This window comes from Sycon ciliatum, chromosome 1, assembly GCF_964019385.1.
Source record: "Sycon ciliatum chromosome 1, ocSycCili1.1, whole genome shotgun sequence".
NCBI lineage: Eukaryota > Metazoa > Porifera > Calcarea > Leucosolenida > Sycettidae > Sycon > Sycon ciliatum.
The window spans coordinates 47,456,702-47,472,295 of record NC_088643.1 but is presented as its reverse complement, the minus strand read 5'-3'; the positions used below and the strand labels follow the sequence as shown (position 1 = coordinate 47,472,295).

The window sequence follows — 15,594 nt, the reverse complement described above, 5'->3', positions numbered from 1 at the left end:
CCAGCACAGACGAGAATATCCACAGCAGACAAGTAAACACACATGCACACACACACACACAACGTGCACACACAAGCACACAACATGCACTTGAAATATCATTATCCATTAGTGTGGGCATAGTGTTTACAGGCAATGCAGCCAGCCGTCTCCTTCAAACAGCCATAGTTGGCTACATGAGAGAACCCTTACAGTCCTTGCACAAGTGACTGTTGGCTGCTCCCAGCTATGGACTGCCAGCTGCTTGGAATAAAACGTAAATGTAAACAAATGAAATGAAACTCGATCGTAAAGCGGAGGGCATTCGTGACTAAATGTAAGCATCCGATGACGCGGTCGCTCCACGCAAGAAGACAACATTCAGTCACTCAGCAAATGTTGGGCAAATGAATGCTGCCTTCTTGCGTGGCGTGATTGCTTCATCATACGCTTAGGAATGAAACAGGATCATTATGATACGTCCTCGGTGCTATTGTCATGTAACTTAAGTTCAGTCTAGGCTTGTAATGGTTTTACTGGGTGTTCACGGCCGTCGGGAGTCCCCTCGCGAACGGACATGGTCATTTTCTTTTTTGTTGTTGTATAAAATTAACAAGGCTGAATGAAAGCTCTGCTGATTTTTACAGTAAAATCTAACCGAGTTTAGGAAAATAGGGACAAAATAACAGCATTGCATGATATCCAGATATTAGTAACCACAGGAAATTTCCTGGGGAGATGCACTACTATCCTGAATAAAAGTTGGTAATGACCTGACATGACGTTGGCGAGAAACAACCTACATCAATACGCAATGCTATTGTCACCGTGCATGCATCGCCTATGTCCTACAATGTTTCTGGGAAAATATTCCGATGACAAAACATGCAACTGTTTTCACAGGAATAACAACTATGGAGGAGAACCGGTAAAGCGGTCAATAGCTCACCATGCTCGGCCGTGGCCATCCTGAAGGGAGCCTTGCAGAAAGGAGCCGAGTCATGAAGTCACTCCATCCAACACTGACTAGCAGACTTTGCCTCCTACAACTACTAGCTACAACAGAACAACTACAACTTTACAAGCGTACAAAACAGGTGAATCCGCAACCGACAAGTGGAAATAGCGACTACGTATGAAGACTCGAAGTAAAAGGTGATTGATGCCAATGCATGACAATGATGCATCGATGGTGTAGATCTACATAGTAACATAATCATTATCTACAGTCTACAAAGTTTTCAGACTCAGATCAGACCTACGCAAAAGCTGTACAAAAAGTCATAGTTTCATACAATCGATATCGTGCACTTGTCAGTTTGTCAGCTGAGCGTGCACAACAGTCAACACCTTCCCAGAGATATTATGTAGAAGATGCATACCATGATGCTGTACGTGACTTGATAGCCCTTGCAATGACTTACCGGTACGACTGTCTGTTACTAGTACTAGTAGTGTTTGCAGCCATGACACGGTGAGTGACACTACTCAACGTTGACAAGAGTATGCAGAATGATGTACGCAATCTACAGTCTGAAGCTCCTGCTTATAATATTATTGTTATAATAATTATTAGCAAGAGTTCTTTGTAGTACTGCCCCGCGACTCCCTATCATCATCACCTGTACTTTAACCCCCCCCCCGTGACACGCACACACACACGCACACACACACACACACACACACACACACACACACACACACACACACACACACACACACACACACACACACACACACACACACGTACACATGCGCACGCACACACACACACACACCATGTACCACCATATACGCCCGTCATGAGAGAAGCACGCAATGCCAAAATGCACTAGATATACCAGCCATGAAAGTACTGTAAAGTCGCGGATAAAAGCCGGGCTTATAAGCACATAAGCCGCTTTCTGCATCAGGCTTTAATGCAAACCAGGCTTGTATGCAAACCATGCTTATATGCACCACTGATATTTTTGCCAGGCTTGTATGCACATAGAAGCCAGGCTTCTACGCGCAACACGCATAGATCTACCACTGACTACCGGTATGGCGGCAGTTTTACTATGCACCGTACATAGCGCATGCACTCTTGACCTACCCGATCCGCGAATGCATAGAAGCAGGCTTCTACGCACGACAGGCTTATATGCATTTGACCTGTTTGATTTTCAGGCTTCTATGCGCGATGTGCTTGTATGCAAGCCCGGCTTTTATCCGCGACTTTACGGTAATACTTGTCATTAGACTTATATCGGTAGTAACAACACACTGCATTATGGAGCCAAAACTAGTCAACTTCCAAATGCTTCAGCAAGAAGGTAGCCTTCCGACAGGTCGGGGCATGTACACACACACACACACACACACACACACACACACACACACACACACACACGTGAGCGCGCGTGCACGCACACACACACGTACACAGCTACAGTCAAATCTGTCGTAAGCGACCGCCCCTTGGTGCAAGAAAAAGCGGTCGCTTACGGCAGATGGTCTCTTACGGCAGATGTATGGTAAATCCGGCATACCAGGTATATTCTTCCATGTACTCAAATCGACGAGGATAATGTGATTTTTAATATCATTTTATTGGATATTCAACGACGACCATACCCGTACGCGTATGCGACACGGCAGTAGATCGACACTGCCTGGACTTGAGAGCTACAGCACAGCCTCAGTACAGGCCAGGCGCCAGTCGATCGCACTTGCAAGACAGCGCATTTTCACACTTTGCAGTTGACAGCGCACTGGCAAGTACAGTTTCGCACATTACTGAACCTGGGTCGCGGTCGCTTACAGCAGATTTGAATGCAGCCACCGTGCATGAAATCGTGGTCGCTGGCCGCGCACAGCAGATGGTCGCTCTGGACAGATCAGTTTGTATGTGAAACCGTCGGTGCACGGAAAATCGGTCGCTAACGGTAGATGGTCGCCTACAGCAGAGGTCGCTAACGGCAGATTTGACTGTACAATTAATTTTTGATTTGCAATATACACGCAAACTGCTTCTCAAGAATTGACTTTCCGGATGCACTCTCATGAGAGAAAAAAACAAACAAGACGATTAAAGGAATGCCCACAAAAACATCTAGTGATGTGACAAAGTGAAAGAAACGAGTGAGTAAAAAACATCAAGGGAGCTGCTGAACGAGTAGATTGCACCAACAAACAATTTGCTTCTCACATCGAGCCTAAAATCTATGGGGTGTAAAAACTAAAAAGCGATGCAAACGGTAGACCAGACGCGGATTACCAGTGTGACTAAAAGCAGAGATTAAAACAATGGCATTTTCAACTGGTGAATTGCTAAAAATGTTCACTTTTTCACAACAATGATCGGTGCCAGCACCAGAAAAGAAGGCTATGTATTTTCTCAGTAAATCAGGCAATATGAACAGTAGTAATTGTGTGTATGTGCACACGGCAGAGCAAGTGTGCTTAGAACGGATCCAAAACAAATACGTACTTCAAAAGTCAACACCAAACCATTAGCAGCGTGGATGATAAGGAGAGCAAGCAGCGTAGTCAAGCGAAATAGGATTGTCCAGCTGGCTGCACGTGGCAGGTACCTGACTGCCGTCGGTGGAAAGGCACTAGTCGCCGTGCAGCCACCAATTCCAATAATGCAGCAGACGCATTTAGTCCTTTGGGTCTTGGCAAAGCCTACAACTGTCCATGTCACGATGGTACACCTCAACCTAATGCATACACACCGTTGCACAAGTAGAATAGGGAAAAAGTGCTGAAGGCAAAAAGTGATACTCGTACAGTGGTAAAATTCAAATGCATGAACGTTCGGCATTTTTCCCTCACGGCTGCATACATTAGGCTGTAGTGTAGGTGACTCCATGATTACAGTATGGTGCAGTATAGCACTGAGCATTTCCAAACACTGAACCACTCGCGGATTCTTCTAAACCCCATGGTTTCCCGATCACCACAAAATAGCAGTACCGGCATATCTCACAGCATAACTTAGTAGAGACAACAACTGTACCAACCGAAGACACAATCCTGCCACAAGAGAGGCCCGGAAGGAAAGCCGGTGCCAGTATTAGCCCATCGGGATGTTTTCTGTTACACGCAAACTCCCGTCGGCCTAAGCAGGACCAGACCCCGTTCGCATGTACTGTAACTTGGAAATCACATGCAAGGGGGGTGTGTGTCTACATGGATATAATCATGTAGACACACTTGGCTGCAGCATGTTCAACTTGGGCGTGACACACAATAGAGTCAATTACAGTATACCACATGGCTTAGAGACTGTTCGCTTGCTGACAGGATTCGGACCAGGAGAGTTAGAGTGCACCAGTAGTCAGTCAAAGCAAGCTGCCAACTAACCTGAACAGTTGTGTGTATCATGTTGTACTTATTGCGTGCTATGTTCTGTGCCTTCTCCAGCACTTCTTGCTGCAGTGCACTCCTGCCGGGCTCTGCAAATCAACGCGGGGAGAAAGAGAAAGAGAGAGGGTAGACGTCTCAGCGTGTACACAGAGGCACACATACTAGTTACTAGTAAGTACACAGATAAAACAAACACTAACATGCGGGGCGAATAAGTTTACAGGTTACTGTCCATTTAGCACAGGAACAGCGACCAAACCGACACGCCCGTGCAAACTGTATACCTACAGCTGCTGCTGCGGCGGCAAGTGAGCTTCAACCCGGTGAAAATAGAACAGGAGGTCCATGGCTGCTCGGTGCTAGCACTACAAACACCACCACCACCGGGTTGTGCACTGAACATGGCCCTGAAGGCTGATTTTATGCCCGAGGATGGATTTCACTGGCTACAACTGTACTGGTACAACGAACTAAATTCGCATGGGTATGTGTAGAAGCCTGATTCCTCCTGCCAGCCACTAGACAAAGGGCTCTACTTGCAGTATGCAACACAAGTACGCATAGGTAATCAAACCAGAAACTAAGTCTGCCGGGTGGGCTTGCTGTCTTTCCAACACAACTCCAAGTATCGTAAAATCCGACCAGAGCACCCGATCTCTCCTAAGCCCCCCCCCCCCCCCCCCAGCCCTACGATGCCGTACTGCCATGCAGAACCGCTTGCAAGTTTACAATAGTTCACACAGCTTGACCGTTGGTCGGTGTGCCCTTAGTTTCAGGCACAGCCTCGAATATGAATTCTCTTTTCCTCCCTGAATTTTATTCGCACATCAGACTGACAACGGAGCCAACACAGCGGCTATCTTACGTAACAAACAGGCAGATTTGCCTCTGGTTTGCAAAGCGAGAAAAGCATTGGCATTGATGGCTTTGCTATATGGGCACCAATGAAGCTCCAAAACCTCGAATAAATGCTGGTACACTCTTCGGAGCCCTGATACATGGAACCTGTGGACGTTGCGGAGGTAGGGGTGAGGGTATTCATTTTCATAACTGACATGTTCCAGGAGAAAAAAGTGAATATCATGGAAATACCAAGAACGAACCTTGAGTGTAACTTTCTCCGTAGTGCACAGGTGGCAGAAGTGGGATCAGTGTGTTTTGTGCGTACCGATCTGTACTACGGTCTCCTACAGTCTGAATGCCGTGCAGCATCTACATGTATACACTGGAAAAGCAGGACGCAAGCAGCGCAGGGATGTGTTCTACAGAAGCGTAGAGCGATGTCCCAACTGCCCCACCCAACGATGAGTTTGACATGGCGCGGGGCTCTGGCAGGATTTTAAAGTACATGTCCTCAACCAAAAACAAGACTCATTCCCAATGGCCCTTGTCACCTACATGTACCAAGAGTATATAACCCCCCCCCCCCCCCCCCAGAGTGTGCGACTCATGATACCCTTTCCATGGGATTCGCCGGCGGCGAAAACTCACATCACGTGGCGTAGTGTCGCAGTTGTACGCTGCCAGCCCGTTTTTAGCGAGCAGAGGAGTAATAAAAAAGCACTCTCTGACAGAAACTCACTGCGCGTATGCAAATCCTCAGCTTGATCATCATGATCATGGCAGATATTCGGATTGCACGCACGCTATTCTTCGTTTGTACGTAGTGCGAAACGTACCCGAGACACGCGATGTGAGCTTTCGACGTCAGAGACCCCATATGCAGAGTTGCACACTCTTGGGAGGTTACTGTAAAACCGGAAAGTCTAACGAGTCACAAAGTCTAACGTTTTAACGACCAATTCTTTTTCGTTATTTGAAAAATACGTTATCGCAAGATGTCTGTGTAAAGATGCGCATACAGATGGGTGGCCAAGTAGCCATCGTTAAACTTTCTGCACGTAATCATGCCAAAATTACAAAAACGTTTAACTTTTTGGTCGTTAGACTTTCCGGTTTTACAGTATAATTATACTCTTGCATGTACATGTATACTAGTGCCTAGTGAATTCACTAGACTGCATGCCACCACTGCAGTGACAAAAAATCACTCACCAACTACAAGGTGAACAGCAAGGGCAGACTTGCCCATCGTCAGACACCACATGTGCAGACTGTGAGCCATCATTACTCCTTCTATCGCCTCCAAATCAGATTTCACAGCGCTGTAGGAAATATTCTTTGGACTCCCTGCACACAGTCAATCAAGCAAACAGAGCGAGCACAGTGAGCATAGCGTACAGAATACGAATGGCCCATACATAACCTCTTCCTAAACAGCATAGCAGAGTTCTGACCAGTACACTTTCCACCGACACCGGCATCAGCTCAGCGTATACATCTAGGTCAAACGCGAGACCAACTGTCGTGGGCACGATCTGGAAACGGCACGCGACCGTCTTGTCATGACAAGTTTCCCACCTTTGACACAATTATACACTACTACCCAAAAACAGTCTCTCGGCTACGAATTCTTCAAAAGAAAATGACATTTTTCCTGAAGGTGGGATTGGCCCGAAAATTTGGATAGAATTTATTTATTTTATTCGGAAGAATTCGCAGCGGAGAGACCGTTTTCGGGTAGTGGTGTATATTTGTGTGAAAGATGAAGTGGCCACAGTGGAGTCTGCACACCCCAAGGAAAACTTTCCCACCTGCCGCGTCTTCCCCATTCGTCAGAATGCGCCCTAATTGCCCCTAAGGCAGCACCAAGAACACAACATGTCATCAGCATATGCCTTACCTTCCATAAGCACATGAATGCCATCACGGAAGACGGAGAGTGTTGTGAGAAGCACCAAGCCGGAGAAGAGAAACGTGCAGATGGGATCGACAATGGAGTACTGAGGCTGCATGAGGACATACAACAGTTCACAATGCATTGTATGTAAACTTGGCACTACATGGCTGGTGATAACACATAGCACGTGGCGGGTACTGTAAACTAGAAGACCTATGCAGGGTTAACACGGCTTTTGACCTTCTTTAGGACTCTACAGTATTAAAACAGAAATATTTCCCAGTTGCCCCAAGCTACTTTTGCTTCATTTTGGGCTACATGCACCAATTTCTTTAGCCTGTAAGGAAAACATTGAAGCCGCTAGTCTGCAGCTTATGCGCCAGGTGCAGATTTTATTATTTTGGAATTAGGCCCACAGGACACGCACACACACACACACGCGCGCGCGCACCAATCCACACACTGCCAGCATCGCACTGCATTCTGGTCCGTAAGCCCAATGGCTATGGGCCAGGACACAGGACAAACTAACGACTACATTATACACCCGTATTTCTCTACTAAAATTAATGTATCAGTACCACACTTATTACAGCGCTTAGATTACAAGCACAGCGCATACGATAGAGACTGAGCTAGCCCAGGAATATTTCAATATGCCCTGGACATGTGCTAGTAATGGAGATCTGTGGTTACTACTGTAGATAGCGATGTCAGGGTAAATTTCTGTTTTGAGAATCGGGCAAATATTGTAATACCATCCGATTCCTGAAGACAAGTAGAGTATACTGGCAAAGTTTGAAGCAAATCGGAGCAAATATAGTGGACTTATTCCAGTTTAGAGTGCGCGGGGTAAGCGCCGCCATTGTCGAAAAGCACCATGCCTCACTGTACACAAACCAGATCTCACCACGGCACAAAATCGGTCTTGACAACAGGGATCGCGGCTCATGAATAATCTTGCGCACTGTACAAAATGTACATACCGAAGCTGTACTGTTTTTTTTTTGTTGCTGCTGCAAACTGTTGGAGAAATTCAAGAAGACTGTTGAAGAGTAGCTGAAGTATGAGTTGTGATTTGGCCATTCTCCAAGACAAGAAGAGTTCGACAAGTAGATTATGATCCTGGTGGTGGTCCGCTTTGAACTTCATCAGTTCTAACACCAATGCATTTGAAACGTTTCCGATCATGCTAGGCAGGGGCTTATCCTGCAATAGCTGCTCCTCCTTGAGTCCAAGACTCGACAAAACATCTTCACCGCCGGTCCCTTTGCTGGACGAACACTCATGATGGCGGTGTATCCAGCAATGGAGTACCTGTCGCGAAAAATACTACAAGTCTGGTGCGCGGCGTGATACGCCGGTGAAACTTGGCAGCAAACTAAATTGGACGATGGGGAACACGATGGAACTAAAATCAAACCTGTATCAGGCAGCGCAAGAGATGAAAAAGGCGACTGAACATACGCTAACTTGTCGGCGGCCATACTCCCAGCTCCGTAGGCGCAGCGCGCCCGCACAAACGCGGATACGAAAGTTCATCTTCTATTTTCGTGGCAATAGTCACGACCAAGCTTGTCACTGACGTCTTCAGGTCACATTTGAATATCCCGCGTGCCAAGTACTGCACGCTCTGGCCGCGACTGGCATTCTGCCGTACTGGCCTTTTGTGCCATCATTTCAGCTGGTTGCTAGGGAATCCAGCGACAAGCGCGGAGGTCACGTGGCACGGCACTCTGACATCGCTACTATAGAAGAGAAAATATGTACAACAATCCATGCACCAACACAAGCAGCCACACGGGAACACACATCGACATCAAAGTTGGTACAAGGAACCAACTGACTAATACTTACGTAATAATAGATGATGTAGGCTGCAATCAGAACACCAACGCTCTGTACCATGTCACCAATCACATGAATGAATGCAGCACGGACATTAATGTTCTCTTCACCGCCATCAGAGCTATTACTAGAGCCATGACTGTGGCCATGACTGGAACCACCATGCGAGTGCAGGTGCCCACTTCCACTCTGATGAAGAATGCAGCCAAGTCTGTCAAAGGGAAAATAGTTGGCAAAGAGAAGAGACAAAACGGCAACACACAATTCAAAATACTTTTTTGAAGTATAATCGTGTATCGCCAGCCATGCTCATGCGCATACCCTCAGTTGACCAGAAAACACAGCAACAAACAGAAACGATGCTGAATACACAGCCATGCTCGTACTCATACCCTCAATTGACCAGCAAACACAGCAACAAACAGAAACGATGCTGAATAGACCGCCATGCTCGTACTCATACCCTCAGTTGACCAGCAAACACAGCAACTGTAACAAACAGAAACGATGTTGAATTTGCCAACACCCATGTCCCAAGCGAATTAACTCACAAAATATTGACTGCAACACCGAATCCAGAAGTGATGAGCATGACCTTCGCATTTATATTATGTTCACCAGTCTGGACACGCTCAATGGCTTTGTAAACTAGGACGCCGGTGAGAATCCAAATGATGAAAACAGATGTCAACGCACCCACGACCTCTGTACATGCCAAGCAAAACAGCAGTCCACACACACACACACGCGCGCGCACACACACACACACACACACACACACTGTAAACAACACTGCAAGTACAGTAGCAAATTGCCCAAGGAGATTTAGCAAAAGCCACAATGGTCACAAGTGAAATTCAGCCTCGTAAATAAAGCAGAGGCACACTGCCGACTCAACATAGTGTTTGTAGTGCCTGGCTCTTTGGACTGTGGTATTCAGGAGGTAGGACACCGCTGTCAGTTGCAGATACTTGCACATGCTTTTCAACAAGCTTCTAACAATGACGACGCAGAGGAGTGAGCAGGCAACGAATCGATCAGTACTTGAATACAGTGCGGTACGCACGAGTGCAGTTGTTTGGGACTTGCACTTCCGGAGTACCGAACATGTGCCAAGTCCCATCACTCGAAGAATAAGCTAAAAGACGGATGTTTCGCTTCATGTAACAACAAATTTACAGACACAGAATGACACGCGCAGGGATACAATTCAGGAACTCCAGGCAGAAGAGCAAAGGACATGATTGTATAATTATGTATTCTATTGACCAGGTCAAACTGGTGCGTACCTGCACGGTAAAAACCAAATGACATTGACTTCGTGGCAGGCTTCTGGGCTACCCAGATGGCAAACAATGAAATGAGGAAGCTAGCAAAGTCAGACAGCATGTGTGCAGCGTCAGTAAGTAGTGCTAGACTGCCGGATATCAGACCACCTGGATCAGCAAAACAGAAATGCAACAAAGCACAAACGTACATGATTCCATCACAGATAAATGTACTATCATAATAGTCTACACAAGGCAGGAATGGAACAAGGCTATTTATTCCCGTAGCTATGCAAAAGACGTTATTTCAGTAACGTCTGGCGCTAGCCAGGATCCACACAGCTTTAATTCCGTGTTTGTTTGCGCCATCGGCATGCCTGGCGCTATCCCGTACCTGTCCCGTACCATTAAAGACAGCTGGCCACAATACTAGCATTCAAATAGGACTGTCAAATGCAAGATTATAAATTGAAGAACTTGGAAGAATGAGTATGTACGCGAAGTGTATCGGGGGAATGCATGCAGGACGATAGTGCGGGTTCGAATCCCAGGTTATGTCTTAAAACGGTGTCGTATTACCCTCGAATGCAAAGAGAAAGTTTATTTATTTCGCTCAGAGCCCTACGCTATGCTTTTTTGCCTAGCTCATCATGCATGTTATTCGAACAGATGGAAACTTTTTGCAATACAATGATGTAGCTGATCAGTTCGTTGTGGTATGGTTGGGTATTGTAGCCATCATGGTCGACGTAAAACACTATAAGACCGCAACGAAGTTGGGGCCAAAGAGAAAGTTCCATCAGTTCTAATAACATGCATGATGAGCTAGGCAAAAAAGCATAGCGTAGGGCCCTGAGCTTCCAAGCTCTCTCGTTTACTGTGAACCGTGAAATTATTGCGATGGTCTAATTTCTGCGAAATTCGCGACCGTGTGGAAATCGCGAAATTTAGACAGCGCGAAAAGGAGATCCATGAAAGGTTTAGCAAGAATGCCACAGGTGTAGCAAGAATGCCTTTCTGCAATCGCAAAATTAAAACCTCGCAAACCTGTCCGGATTCTGAAAACGCGAACTAAAAATGCCGCGAAAATTTCACGCTTGACAGTATCTGCTGTTACTCTTAAGTATCACGGTTATTCACCAATCTTCAGACAACCATGAAACTGAGAGTAACAGCAAATAAATAGACTTGTTCCATTGCTGACTTGTGGCATTTGGCTCTACCCTCGCGGTATCGAGCACTTTTCGCACATAAATAGCAACGTAGCTTGTACTTTGAAACTAGGACGGAGGCAGAAAATATTACAAAAATGTCTAATATACGCATGCATCTACGCAAGAGTCACCACCAGCCAATTAGGACATGTGTCAAGGTATTGAATGTTTTCGTTCCCTTCTTGTCAAAATACTCAGGTTTCAGCAACACAGCAGACGCAGACAAAGTCCACCGTGACGAAAGCAATATGCACTATAGAGGACTAGACTGTGCGACTAGGAATGTAACAAATTATAGTTGGATCGAACTACCGAGCCACGGCGGCTCGGTATATTATGTGCCTCCACGATTAATAATTTGAAACTAGGACGGAGGCAGAAAATATTACAAAAATGTCTAATATACGCATGCATCTACGCAAGAGTCACCACCAGCCAATTAGGACATGTGTCAAAGTATTGAACGTTTTCGTTCTCTTCTTGTCAAAATACTCAGGTTTCAGCAACACAGCAAAAGCAGACAAAGTCCACCGTGACGAAAGTATACCGAGCCGCCGTGGCTCGGTAGTTCGATCCAACTATAATTTGTTACATTCCTAGTCGCACAGTCTAGTCCTCTATAGTGCATATTGCTTTCGTCACGGTGGACTTTGTCTGCTTCTGCTGTGTTGCTGAAACCTGAGTATTTTGACAAGAAGGGAACGAAAACGTTCAATACTTTGACACATGTCCTAATTGGCTGGTGGTGACTCTTGCGTAGATGCATGCGTATATTAGACATTTTTTTGTAATATTTTCTGCCTCCGTCCTAGTTTCAAATTATTAATCGTGGAGGCACACAATATACCGAGCCGCCGTGGCTCGGTAGTTCAATCCATGTATAATTTGTTACATTCCTAGTCGCACAGTGTAGCTTGTACTATTAGTATTTCACGGTTCGCGTGAGACTCGGCTGGAAACCGAGTTTTCCGCATCCGTAGGAACGCCATCACCCCTCAAGGATCAGATGCAGCTCCTAAAACGGTGGGAGGTGAGTAGATCAGCTCACCAGAAAGTGGTCGAAGACCGAAACTCCCATTCACTGCATCCATGTTCTCCTCGTGCCAGGCCACGAGTTCCCAATTAACTGTGGGTCGCAGCACGGATGGAAAAATCCTTCCGCTTCCAAGCAGGACTTGAACCTGGTACCCTCTGTTTCTCAATCATGGTCTTAGACCATCCCCCACTATGCCTGCCAGCTATTCTATTGTACTATTCTATAGTCTATAATAGTATACCGTAAAAGTCCGTAAATAAGTACCTGCCCGAAAGAAATACCCCCTTCATTCTTTTGGCTCTGTCTGTTGAAGTCAAGTCAAGCCAGATAAACATACTGCCCGAAATAAGTACCGGCATGGTGAACACATGCAGCATGTAGCATGTACATCGACATGAAAATGACTTCTCCACTACACACAAGTCGGGTCCGAAAGTTAGTCCGCGCCCGAAAGTCAGTACCCGCCCGAAAGTTAGTACGGGTGTGGTCACTAAATTCGAAAGTAAATACGTACTTATTTACGGACTTTTACGGTAATTCTACAGAGCCAGCATAAGCCACCGTCAGTGTCAGGAATCCACCACTCTGCACCAGCAGTCTGCAGAGTACTGGCTATGCTCATCATGGAGTGCGCTACATGGAGGATTGCTGGTAAGAGACTGCACTGAACACTTAAGAACTTACATAGTGTGGCGGCATATAGTGACACCATCAACTTTCGGGCACTCCCCACACCAGCTAAGGTTAAAGTAATGCCACAGCCCCGCCGTGCCTCTGGACACAGCAGCCTGGTACATTTACATTACACTGCATATTAAAAATTTAGCCCTACCATTAATTTTCACAATGCACTCTTGGCTAGTACCCAAATGACAATACAGTACTACCACACTGTACTAGTAATTTGTCCTCCCTAAGCAGTACAAAGTAAGTGGAGTAGGCCAAAATCGCAGCGTGATGTCTATAGTACTGACGGGCGCCGAAGAACGGCCAAGCTAGAATTTCACCAATTTTTAACCTGTTCAGCACGAAGGACGTAATAATACGTCATTCAGAATACCACTGCACCACGGAGGATGTAATATTACGTCCTGAGTGTACATCGCGCATATACGCGATTTGTCTGGATCGCGTGCTTTCAAACTATCGTAACTCAGTCAATTCTTGGTCGATTCTCACGATCGAAGTATGTATCTGGAAGAGAAAACTCTCAGCTTGTGATAGAAACAATCGCCGAAGCGATACGACCCCGGGTTGTTGAGATATGCGACTCGACACGGCAAATTCAAAGAGAATTTTTTGCGCGATCTGCAGAACGCGTATTTTGCATTTTCGATCATTTTCGATCATTTTTGCGCTGCCTGCTGCCATGGAAACTAGATTCAAATGATGGTGGCGGATCTCGGGAGTCCTCAAAAAAAATTTGAGCTCGATACGAGCAAGGAGGGCGAAATGGCAGCTGAGGATTTGGTCTCTTGCCCGTGCTCAAGTCTGTCGAGCGCGTGGGTGAAGTTTGCCAGACTGTAGCATGGGCGTTTAGTTTCGCTCCGAGCTGAGTTTGGAACTAGTTTGCTCCTCGTCTCAAGACCTTTCCAGGAAGCTCAAGATCGTGGAATTCGTCCAAGGGAAGGTAAAGTTATCGATCCTTGAACAGGTAGTACTTTCATAGGAAAAACGCCACTTTTGCAGGTGTTGCCGTGGGGAGGCATTCAGGTAGCGTCGTGCTCAAAAGGTTAAAAACGGTCTAGGCTGGATTTTTGCAGATAAGAACGGAAACCGTAATGTACACTATAATGTACACTCAGACGTATAACTCTGCATAAATGTGCATGTAAGACTGTACCATCGAAAAAGAACGAAACTGCTGCGTTCGCTGAAAATAAAAACGGGCTAGGCTAGAACCCTGACCCCCAGTTCTTTGGCGCCCGGCAGTACTGTATAATATGTACAGTGAAACCTGTCTAAGCCGACGGCTCACAGATCTTAAAGGTCCTGGTGCACAGGTGGTACCCACTATCAAGTGGAAGTGATACCCTTTGATCCTGGATTTTGTGGTCCTCTAGCCTACAAATGTAGGGCGGGTGGTAGCCTTATCAGAGTGGTCGCCTTGACAGGTTTTACTGTACAGTGACCCAGTCTGTTGTGATTTCTACTCGGCATTATCAAGCCGGGTACAAATACTTATGCCATTACTTCCATGAGTTACTAGTAGATGCGGAATAGGTGATAGGAGGAGGTATCACAACCTCATCTCATCAATACCATTCAACTCGGTAACACACACCAGAAGACTAGCAGCATTGAAGTTCAACTGCAACTACCAGTACTAGTGCAAGTGTAACTTTCTTCAATGCTCGCACAGTGCAAAGGGACGCCTAAATTGATGCAGTGACTGTTACTTTACCTGCAGCCTCCGACACGGTGAACAGCAAACAGAAGGCGGACGCAATCATGAGTTTTCTCCTTGCTGACTTTACGCTGGCAATGCGCGCTGCATCATCTCCGTCGGGATGGCAATGCAGTCCATCAACACTAGAAGTTGTAGCTACTGACACGGGTCTCATGAGGCGACTGGGTGCAGCAATCTCCACCTCTTCATTAGTTCCGTCACCGACAGACTGCAATGCTCTAGCTCCGTTGATCAATGACGAGGAAATATACTCAGCGCTCGACCCTCTCGCACTCAACAACGGCGTGACTTCTGAATCTGACAGTGAGCGCTCCAGGCTCTCCTCTAAGCCAGGGTGCGACGGACTGCTAGCATTAGAACAGCTAACAATCCCTGCCATTTTCAACCGAGAACTGGAGCCGAAAGGACGGCACTACACTACAACCAGTAATGATCAATGAGTTCGTTCGCACTGCAGCAACTCTCAACCAGAAAATTCAGCGATTTGAGAACTGTTACCTGAAGCAGTGACGGTATCAACTGGAAAGGGAATAATATGGCCTCCTTTACTATAACTAGGGTCGTCTGTCAAAACCTAAGGAACCAACAAAAGCTACCAGTAACATTGACGTTGCTAAATGCAACAAGACAGTCAAGCTCAAGAGATAATCAAAAATCAAAAGACGTTCTCCTTCTCAAAATCTAAAAAGTAAAAAAAAGTGAAAGAGAATTTTCAAGCTCCAACGCACACGAACGCAGGATCTACG

At 46.2% G+C, this 15,594-nt stretch overlaps 2 protein-coding genes across 2 annotated transcripts in view; both read right to left on the bottom strand.

Moving 5' to 3' along the window:
• Nucleotides 1-1,131, bottom strand: part of LOC135829703 (rapamycin-insensitive companion of mTOR-like) — a 40,683-nt gene extending 39,552 nt beyond the window's left edge. The window contains exon 1 of the mRNA XM_065342098.1: nucleotides 929-1,131. Coding sequence (XP_065198170.1) covers nucleotides 929-947 — 19 coding nt within the window. The 5' untranslated portion in view covers nucleotides 948-1,131. The remainder of the gene's footprint in view (nucleotides 1-928) is intronic.
• A 1,857-nt stretch (nucleotides 1,132-2,988) lies between these two features.
• Nucleotides 2,989-15,589, bottom strand: LOC135829693 (proton-coupled zinc antiporter SLC30A2-like). The gene is made up of 8 exons (XM_065342087.1): nucleotides 14,843-15,589; nucleotides 10,210-10,356; nucleotides 9,472-9,625; nucleotides 8,930-9,131; nucleotides 7,076-7,181; nucleotides 6,388-6,522; nucleotides 4,330-4,421; nucleotides 2,989-3,683 (listed from the first exon to the last, which is right to left on the bottom strand). The coding sequence occupies exons 1-8, from the start codon at nucleotides 15,225-15,227 to the stop codon at nucleotides 3,624-3,626; spliced, it is 1,281 nt and encodes a 426-aa protein (XP_065198159.1). The 5' UTR covers nucleotides 15,228-15,589; the 3' UTR covers nucleotides 2,989-3,623.
• Between the last annotated feature and the right edge of the window lie 5 nt (nucleotides 15,590-15,594).

Excerpts from the sequence above, each read along its gene's own strand:
- LOC135829693 (XM_065342087.1), bottom strand. The coding sequence starts at position 15,227 with ATGGCAGGGATTGTTAGCTGTTCTAATGCTAGCAGTCCGTCGCACCCT. Across the intron at positions 10,357-14,842 it reads CACCGTGTCGGAGGCTGCAG|GTGGTCTGATATCCGGCAGT; the intron begins GTAAAGTAACAG and ends TTGCTGATCCAG. Across the intron at positions 9,626-10,209 it reads ATTTGGTTTTTACCGTGCAG|AGGTCGTGGGTGCGTTGACA; the intron begins GTACGCACCAGT and ends TGGCATGTACAG.